The following is a 10,526-nucleotide window of genomic DNA, read 5'->3' on the forward strand; positions in this document are numbered from 1 at the left end:
GGATTGTTGAAGTTGGACTTCTTAGCTACTTCATTATTTTGGATTCTCAACTAAAATTTTTTGGACCTAGTGGCGATTGGGGATTGTTCATACTTCTATCGTTTGGATGAAAAAAAACCTCTTAGAATTGTCGTGCCTTTGGGCATCTAAAATGGTCTCCGAGAATAAGACTTGATCAATCAAGATTGACTTAGGAGACATCTTCAATTTCACCCCAATTGGACCGGACACAGATCAACAAAAAAAAAAAATTGGACCGGACACCACCACCATATTTTTTGCATTTTTCACCTTACTTTGGGCTTTGAGCTTGAGATTCATTCGTTTGTTCTCACTCTCTCTCTCTCTCTCTCTCTCTAAGCAGTTGCCAGTAAAAAAACGATATCACGCTTACAGTAAGTAGAGAGAGAGAGAATTAGTGGGCGAAAGAAAGAAATGGAGATGGAAAGATTATTAGTTAGTGTAATAATCTCATCACTAATCGCTATTAGATCTTACAAGAAAAACTCTCTGGATCGATCAGGTGCTATTGCTGGATTTCTAATCATGTCTGGACATATCTCAATCGGATACAGGTTTATTATCCAAATCCAAACTACTAACTTATTTTCATTTCTTCTTGAAATTTAAGTTTTAAAAAAGTTCTAAATGATTTAAGACTGAATTAGGTTCGGAGCTCTTATACTTGTTTTCTTCTTCACTTCATCTAAGCTTACCAAAATTGGAGAGGAAAAGAAACGAATTATCGACGCTGATTTCAAACAAGGAGGACAGAGGAATTGGTAATAATATTATTTGAAACACTATTATTACTTTCAACTGAATTTTGTGAATTTGTAGTGAACTTTTTATTTGATGACATTTTCTAAATCTAAAGCTTATTGAACTTTTTGGGGGGCTTGAATAAACCCTACTTACGATTACTAGGGATCTGGAGAAGCTGGTCATTTTGGAAGAATGATTTGAGTTCTTAGAGGACTCCGATTTCTCTCAAGTATCTAGAGCTAGGGATTGCTTTGAGCACTCTAATTTCTTCAAAGTAACAATGCGGGAGGCATGACCCAACCACTTAAGGTCAGGAATGCATCACTGGCAAAACTACCGGTGCACGCCCGAGGTTGAACCGGACGACCCCAAAGTCCAATTACAAATTTTTTAACTGCAACAACTTAATTATATGCTATTGGAGTTGAAATTACTACGGATGTTAACACCAGACTTGTCCTCCAATGGATCCTCGTTAAGGGATTTAGTACTGAATCCAATGACTGGACTTGATGAGCCTGATTACTTCATACTAGTATCCCCATCACAATGAGATTTTCGAAGATTACGCGGGTTTCTCGGCCGAGGCTATATACTCGTCACATACATTAGTTTAGCGTGTGTGCGGCCCAAAACATCTAAGGGCATCACATACTTGTTATTGCCTCAACCTTCTGTGGCCTTAATGGCCATAGTCCATATGAGTGGAACCTTGCTAAAAGACTAGGAGGAACTCAATGTTGTTAAAGAGCATTTGGTTTTCCATTTTTAAAGGTTTCTTATGTAAATAATTTGGACAATTTCTGTGAGGAAGGGGTGGGAAAAAGATCCGGAAGACCGCTATCCGACCCGTTCGACCGAGATAAAAAGTGTCCATGGACACCCGATGGTCATAACGGTCAGTGTCCGACCGGCCCGAAAGAATTGGCGGACGGTCATGGTCAAAATTTTATGTCGAAGGACCGACCGCTGACCGACCGGTACGAGTGACAGAATAGGTTGACCGACTAAATTGTCCTCATTTTTAGAAATTGACCGTTGAATTTTATAGACATATAAATATATGATGTTCGTTGGCTATAGTCATATAGTCCTCTGGAAGACCAAACATTAGTGAATGGCTTAATTATATCTTGTCGAATGATGATCAACTGTATTTTTTCTTTTTTATATTTACTTTTGATTTCTTGGCTAAACATCTTCATTTGTAAGTAATTTTGTTTGTGGTAATAAAAATAAAGTTCTGAATTAAGTAAATTTATTGGAAAGTCCGGACCGAGACCGTCCGGTGTCCGACTGAACCGGTAAAATAAACGGTCTTGGACGGTCAATGGACAAAGAATTCTTGAGAGTGACCGTCCGAGTCCGCCCGAGTAAATAGGTGGTCACCAATAGTTTATGTCCGAGCGACCGGTTCGATGAAGTCAGAGTCCGATACCGACCGGTCCGGACCGATTCCCACCCCTAAGCACCAATAATGGAATGGTAGTTCTAAAGTAAAATTTGATCTATATGTCTTATGGAGAGTTATGTTACTGCTACACCATGTCAACTGTTTCTGTGTCATGATTTCGAAGAGTGTATTACAAGGTCAGAAAACTATTGATGTTTGCCTTAGATGTTGATCGACTTGTTTCTAAATTTTGTAACTTTAAGATGACCAATAATCAAACTGAGACGAACAAATTGCTAATACCAAATACAGATTAGTTTTGATATCTGTGATTTTGTGGTTCTAGAACATTAGGATTTAATCATGGTCATGCACTCATGCTCTTTTCTTCTTGTCAGGATTCAAGTTCTAGCAAACAGTGGCATAGCGATGGTTTTGCTTGTGATTCTTGGGAATTTGACTGGATGGCAAGATAAGTGCTTAGACTCTAAAGAATCATCACTTGTTACATGTCTTATTGGTGGTATTATTGGACACTATGCTTGCTGCAATGGTGACACTTGGTCGTCTGAGATTGGCATGCTTAGTAACGCGCAACCTCGACTGATTACAACTTTCAAGGTATTCACTAATTATCGCATTTTTAATAGATTTCTCTAGACATCAATCTAACTTCTAGTTCGTGTGATTTGGGACTCGGTTTTCTCTTATTTGTTGCAGTTAAAGAAAATGGGGTTAGAAGCAACCTTTTTATCACTCGACTGAAAAATACTTCTCTATGTAGCGTTTTAGACCCCTTGAAGCAATCACTGAGGAAATAGTGTGCAATTGAAATGAAACTAATTTACATATACGAAAATGACTACTGTCATGTCATGTTTACTTGTTACGTTCGCATTTTATCTGCTTTTCTAGTGAAACTATTAATTTTTTTTTTCACTTTTCGTTGCTTGCAATTTCGGATGCACGTATGAGTATATGACCGAACTTGCAATAGTTTATTGGCAAGAACTCTTTGACTGAACGACTATGTAACATAGTTACTTCTCTTTAACATCTTACTTCAATATGAACTTAGATATTTATCTGATACTGATAGTCACTTCAATGAGTATAATGTGAGATTATGATGTATACCTTGTGCCTACTTGCACAACATTGTGTTAAAATGCTCTAGCTTAATGCCTTTAATGTTTAATTTAGCAATGGTTGAACCTAGTAACTAAGACGACACACTTGCACGGACATTTATATATATACATATTTCTGAAACCTCGTACTGGTACGCGACACTTCTCAAAGTTCAATCCCAACTCGCAAGTACTTCAAGCATGCTAGCTTTTTGAATCACGATGCAGAACGTAGATTCCGTTTTCTACTGCGGTTTCTTTCTTTAACGACTCGGCTCATTTGTTCCAATAGTTGTTTGTTCATTTATTTCCAAATTTCCCATTTTATAAGAATGTGAATCCCACATTATCTTTTTTATGGATTTCCCTGATGGACATACTGACATACCTGTCGGGCTAAGTTCTCCATCACATCCTTGCAGCCTGCTTTTCCATTCACGTGCACAAGCATTCATGTAGTGTTTGTGAACTACTTTTTAATTGGTAATCATCAACTTACTGAAATTCTTCAAGGAACTTTCATATGACACTGAATTTTTATACTCTCTATTTACTATATCGGCACTGATAATGCTTACTTAATCAACATATCGAAATCACAAACTCTAATATTCTTTTATAACTTTTCAGCCAGTTCGGAAGGGTACAAATGGTGCAGTGACAACAACAGGGCTCCTAGCAGCTGCAGCAGCAGGCGGCATCATCGGAGTAACATTCGTCATCATTGGCTTGTTTACAACAAAATGTTCTTCTGATGTAGCTATAAAACAGTTACTAATTATACCTTTATCGTCACTGGCGGGACTATTGGGAAGTGTGATAGACTCTCTATTGGGAGCAACACTACAATATAGCGGCTTCTGCACTGTTCGGAACAAGGTATCAGTGATTTCTCAGGTTACCAAGCTTTATTAAATTTTGATATAACCTAGTACAGTGTAAAACCGGAGTTTCTTGTGCACGGCTCTTGTTTACGTATTGCATAAGAAAACCTCCCAGACCTAGGTTATAGCTTATAACATAATACTTGGTCTTAGATATTGGTTACAACTTTTTGGCAGGGTTGGCACCTAGATTGATCATGTGGAAAAGCCTGGCTAGGGTTGTTTTAGGCAGTCCCGTACCACGAAAAAAAACCTTATAACATGTAGAACTAGGTCAATGAATGTATTTTGCCCCAAATCAAGGACAATATAATTGGTACCAAGACGGAGTTACATCAGACTTTCTGGAAAAAAAAGGCTCATTAGTGACACTGGAAAATTGTTCAAAATAGTATTTGCGGCGTTTCGGCTACTAGCGCCATAAAACATCTCCCTAATGAGCCTCGTTGCTGTAGTGATAGTGATACATCATATCTTGCAAACACGTTTCTTCTTATTAAGGGGAAACATTATGAACTGTGAGAATCACCGCCATGAGATTTCTGATTTCATATCGAAGTTCAATTAAATTCCTCCATACGTTTTTGTTTTCGTTGTCATAAACAAGTGAAGATCTACACATTCTTTGCAGGAAAACATATTTGCCAAGTAAACCTAATGTGTTTTGTGATAATTTTACTAGGATCTTTTAATTTGAAATACGAAATATGTAACTTGGGAGAGTTTGTTTTTGTTGGAAATCGGTAGGTGGTGGCAAAGCCTGGACGAACGGTGAAGAAGATATCAGGACTGAGCATATTGGACAACAATGCTGTCAACTTCGTATCGATTTTGCTAACATCACTTCTAACTTCCATTTCTTTCCTCTATATTTTCTGATGCTAAGGAAATTGTAGAAACGATCAAAATCTTCCATTCATGTACAACACCATAAGATTTCTGTTAAGATAGTGATTTTTTCCTCTGAAATATTGATCTTAACCCGGTGTTAACCTGTCACTTCTAATTCAACCTTCATTTCTAAGGTAGTAAATGTTTTTTCTTTCTGTAAGTTAGATATGAAATCTGACTAGAGGTGTGTGCGAGTCGACTCAAGTAAGATTTCAGAATGGTTGTTTCTTACTGACTTGTGATGTTAGATTCATCTGAATGGCTGATCTGGCTGATTTGGTATCAGTTTGAATCAGACAATTCAAATTCATGATCAGTCTGAAGGAATTAGGTTGGTAAATGAGATAAGACAACCACCATCTAAGCTAACTAATACTTTTTTATTATCTTAAGAGTACTTAAAACCCTAAAGCCAAATGAAAACCCAACTACTAAATCAAACCATTCTTAATTTGCTATGATAAAATCATGCATGTTTATTGATCATTAAAAATAAACACATACACATCTGATCCATCAATGACCTAATTGATGTTTTTTTTTTATTAAAAGAAACACAACAACAGTGACCATAAAATACTTTGAAACAAACTTCATCGTCGTCCATCAACCCCCAGCATCATTCATCGTCATCCATGTTCAAGGAAGAGAAAAACTAAGAGCAGCAACAACAGAGAGTGTCCAAGCAACACTCACATGTCTCAAAACAGCAGAAGCAACAACAAACTGCAAATGCACTGCAACAACACAACCACATTTTTTAATCACCAAACTAAACTTGTCGTAGTGGTGTGATTCTGTCTCTGGGTAAACAAACTTAATATAGTATCAGAGTCAGACGCTTAATATAGTATTAGAGTAAGACGTTTATTAGTTTATACTTATTTTTAGACTCTACTTCACATGATACAGCAAGATAAATAATTTCTATAGGCACCCATTTACAAGTTAGGCCTCCGGCTGAAAAGTTGGTTGTGAAAGGGGCCTACAACAATTATACTCAAAGACAAGGCCTCTTGAAAAATTGGTTGTGAAAGGAGCCTATGAGCAATTATATTTGGCAGCTATAGACCTTCCCACATTTAATGACAGCTTCACTCCAAAAATCCTTTACATTTTCTGTTTCTCCAATAACCTCATCCATATTCATCTTATCTTTTTCGCGACCACCATCACCAACCACCCTCACCACCGGTACCATTATCAACCATCACACCACCACCACCACCTTAGCACGAGATAGAGCCACAGAGAGAGAGAGAGAGAGGGTTCGATTGTGGTGGTTGCTAGGAGCGGTTGTGGTTGGCTACGGTAGGTGGTTGGCTGGTGTGTTTGGTTGCAGGATTCCTAAGTAGGAATCCTATCAAAAGAGGAATTTGGTAGGAATTATGAATCCTTGGTCTGTTTGGCTACCAAGAATCCTAGGACTCTTGAATCCTAAGGATTCCTAATTCCAAAATTTGTATTGGACCAAAATCCCACCCTACCCCTAGGATTTGCTAGGATTTTGGTTTAATGAACCTAAATTTCAAACTTAAAATCAACAAAAAAGTATTTCCTTATACAAAATCATTACTATTTTTCAAAATCATTATTGTTTTCAAAAATCATATTTTTTCTAAAGACGTTTAAAAATACTCAAATAATACTAATAAATCATAGGATTCTTAGTTGCCAAACAAGCCAAAAGATATTACTTGGATTCATGAATCCGTGGAATGATGAATCCCAAGGAATCATGAATTTGCGGATTCATGATTTCGCCATTCAAACACACCATTAAAGTTAAGTTCTTAAAATAAGTTTGTTATCCAAATTAAAATAGGCAATTGGGTGAAATTAGATATGAAAATCTCCCTTTTATCCGAGCCTTGTTTTCTTTCGAAACAAATGGTTTCACACCAATCAAACGGACCCTTAATAAACAAACAAAAAAATCATAAAATCAAGGTGTGTAGAAAGAGAGAGGGAGGGAGAGAAAAACAACAAACCAGGCATAAAGGCAGCCTTTCTCTTCTCTGCGGTTATTAATATGACTAATGTATGAAATTTCCTGATAATCGGGTGCATCCATTTTCTCTCTTTGATTCTTCTACTTACCCAACTCTCTCTAACAGATTTCAAATTCTCTCTCTTTCTGGTTATGATCACTTAACAAGAAAAACTGACTCACTTATTCTTAGGCTGGATATATAATGAGAAGCTTAAGAGCTTAATAGTACTTTTATAGGCTAAATAATAACAACAAGACAAATACACTTGTTAATATTTGTGATCTTTAAGATTTTTTCAGTTGTGATCTTTAAGATTTTGTTATTTTAATGTTGTATTCCTTTAGTTTCATGTTGTACTTTACTTTTGTAAGTTTCGTGTTGTAATTTACTTTTGTAAATCTCATGTTGTACTTTAAAGAATCTAAAGTCTCAAAATCATGTAATGTAATGGATTGATTTCCTACGTATGAATGAAAATTCTGGTTTTAATTTAAACAAAAATCATGTTGTATTCCTACGTATGGATTGATTTCCATACGTATGATTTCCTACGTATGGATTGATTGCCAATTGGTTTTGAGTTGGATGGCCACAAACTTAACATGGTATCAGAGCTAGGCCCACACGTGATAGGCTTAAAAGCCACACGTGCTCCACGTCACCCGTAAAGAAAAAAAAAACACACGTGTTAGGCCCAAAGAACGCCACACGTGAGGGGGCGTGTGAGAATAGTCCCACATGGGAGAATGGGTAATTAGCAACCAAGAATATAAAGTATAGGTCCTCTCCACTCATTGCCAATTGGTTTTGAGTTGGATGGCCACAAACTTAACAGTAAGTGTGGATTGAGAGGGGCATTTCATGACAACAATAATGGACTTAGTCATTTCTGATACAAAATTGTTTTTTTATACAAAATTGTTTTACATTGAGAAACATGACAGAAGATCCAATTTTATGCGTTCTGATATGTTCACGATTAATGTCATTCTTTTTACAGGAAATAGGACAGAAGATCTAATTTTTATTTTATTTTAAGTTAAAAAGACTAGTTATTTTTTGTAAAGCTCTTTGCAAGTTGTTGTAAAGTTCTTTGCAAGTTGTTGCAAAGCTTTTCAAAATTTGTTGCAAAACTCTTGCGAAACTGTACAAGGTGTTGCGAACCTCTTGCAACGTTGTTGCAATATCCAAAGAGCTGAAGATTTAAAAAAAAAAGTTGAGTGACTATTGTTCTCCAAAACAAAAAAGTTATGAGGAGTTTTGATAAAATTTCTCATCTTTTTATTTGATTGAAAATTTCAGAGAAATTTGGTCGAAACTCCCTATAAATTTTTTTGTTTTGGTGAAAAATAATCAGTCAATTTTTAAGACTCTACTTCACATGATGCGACAAGATACATATTACATGCTAAAGACTGACTTCTTGAATTTTCCCATTCACACTAAGCATACATAAATTAAAAAATCCCTCCTCTGTCATAGATTGAAAATGAATTAGGAAGCCAACAAAATTAACTGTTAGGATAGGCAATTTTTTTTCGGGAAATAAACAACGATCTACGCTAGGCCACTGGTTTCGGGAGGAAATAGTGAGAGGAAAATTGCTATAGGTACTCATTTACAAGTAAGACCTCGCGAAAAATTGGTTGTCGAAGGGGCCTACAACAATTATACTGAAAGGTGAGGCCTTCAGAAAAATTGGTTGTGAAAGAGGCTTAGAGCAATTATATTGGGCCACTATAGACCTTCCCACATTTAATGACAATTTATTTTAGGTGGGTGATTTGGGGTAACAAGAAAGTTATCCGGAGTACAAAATTTTGGGTGGAAACAAAATTTTTTTGACACATTTTGTTTCTTCCAAACACTGCAACCTTTCAACTTCTTCTTCCTCAACAGAAATTTCGGCAACCCTCCACCATACTCCGGCGACATCCACCATTAACGCCGGCCAAACACTTAAACCTTCGTTTGTCTGTCTGTCTGTCTGTCTCTTTCTCCCCTCTTCCTTTTCTCTTACCTCTCTTTCTTTCTTTTTCTAAGATCCGACGAAGGGGTTCTTCCCTTCGTCGGAAACTCATCTCCCTTTCCAGACGAAGGAACCCCTCCTTCGTCTGAAAATCAGACGAAGGGTTCGGACGAAGGGACTCTCCTCTTCGCCGGAACTTACAGAAAGAAAGAGAGAGAAAAGCCAGGCAAGGGATGGAAAGAGAGAGAAAGAGGAAGGGGAGAGAGAAAGAGGAGAGAGAGTTGTTGCCAGCGAAGAGTCGACTCTCTGTCGGCAACAAGTAAGGGCGTGTTTGTTTATTTTTGTTTTGTTTTTCGTCTTTTAAAATTTTGCACCCGGATAATTTTCTTATTTCTCTAAATCATCCACCTTTATTTTATAAATTCTTCCATTGTTTTTTTTCAGTTTACAATAACCGTCCATATTTATCTTCTTCATGACCACCATTACCAACCACCACTGTCAGCTGTACCATCACAAACCACCACACCACCACCTTAGCACGAGATAGAGCCATAGAGAGAGAGAGAGAACGGTCAGGAGAGAGAGGGCTCGATTGTGGTGGTTGCGAGTGGTGGTTGTGGTTGGCGGCTGTGGTAGTTTGTGGGCAGTGATGATTTTTAAGGAGATAAACAAGAGGAGAAAGAGAAGATGACCAATTAATATACTACATAAACTATAGTTTGAAGTTGTTCTCCAAATAAAAATAGCCAATTGGGTGGAAATTAGATGGAGAAGTTCTGAGTCCTATCTATCAAGGACTTCCTAGCTCCTTTCCCTTCCCCAGTCTATAGAAGGAGATGGAAAACACCAGAAGCCACCAGACAACAATGGAAAATTATCATCTGACACAGATGATGCATGATGATGAGACTAAATAAACAAACAAAAAACATGATAAAATCAAGATGTGTAGATAGAAAGAGAAGGGAACAAACCAGGCATAAAGGCAGCCTTTCTCCTCTCGGCGTTTATTAATATGATCAGTGTATGACATTTCTTGATAATCTGGTCCATCCATCTTCAATCCTCTCCTCTTTGATTCTTTCTACTTACCCAACTCTCTAACAGATTTCAAATTCTCTCTCTCTCTCTCTCTGTAGTCTGGTTATGATCACTTGACAAGAAGTGACTCACTGTCTCACTTATTGTTGGTTGGATAATGAGAAGCTTAAGAGCTTAATGGTACTTTTATAGGCTAAATAATACCAACAAGACAAATAAAGTGATGGGATCCCTAAAGTGATTAACATTAGTTAGTGAGGGTAAGGGGTGGATTGAGAGAGACATTTCATGACACAACAATAATGGTGGACCTAGACACCTTGTAGTCATTATACAAGCCATACAAAATTCTCTACACTCAGAACAAACTTTAAAAATGTCTACAGAATCATTCTCTAAAATTTAAGATTTTTGTTCTGTTTTGATCAACATGTCCAAAATTTATGGTATTTTTTT

The 10,526-nt window shown here is 37.0% G+C and overlaps 1 protein-coding gene and 1 long non-coding RNA gene across 2 annotated transcripts; one reads left to right on the forward strand and one right to left on the reverse strand.

Moving 5' to 3' along the window:
* Window positions 1-140: 140 nt before the first annotated feature.
* Window positions 141-5,141, forward strand: LOC147550665 (integral membrane protein (Protein of unknown function DUF92, transmembrane)). Its single transcript, XM_086665658.1, has 5 exons — window positions 141-575; window positions 669-782; window positions 2,557-2,779; window positions 3,919-4,167; window positions 4,920-5,141. Exons 1-5 carry the CDS (start codon window positions 436-438, stop codon window positions 5,049-5,051), a joined length of 858 nt encoding a protein of 285 aa, XP_086521784.1. The 5' UTR covers window positions 141-435; the 3' UTR covers window positions 5,052-5,141.
* A 373-nt stretch (window positions 5,142-5,514) lies between these two features.
* LOC147550666 (uncharacterized) lies at window positions 5,515-10,238 on the reverse strand. Its single transcript, XR_015236813.1, has 2 exons — window positions 10,004-10,238; window positions 5,515-5,800 (listed from the first exon to the last, which is right to left on the reverse strand). It is a non-coding gene; the product is annotated as an uncharacterized LOC147550666 (long non-coding RNA).
* Between the last annotated feature and the right edge of the window lie 288 nt (window positions 10,239-10,526).

This window comes from Eschscholzia californica, unplaced genomic scaffold (assembly GCF_041429995.1).
Source record: "Eschscholzia californica isolate CP2 unplaced genomic scaffold, dmEscCali1.0.p SCAF_3, whole genome shotgun sequence".
Classification (NCBI taxonomy): Eukaryota; Viridiplantae; Streptophyta; class Magnoliopsida; order Ranunculales; family Papaveraceae; genus Eschscholzia; species Eschscholzia californica.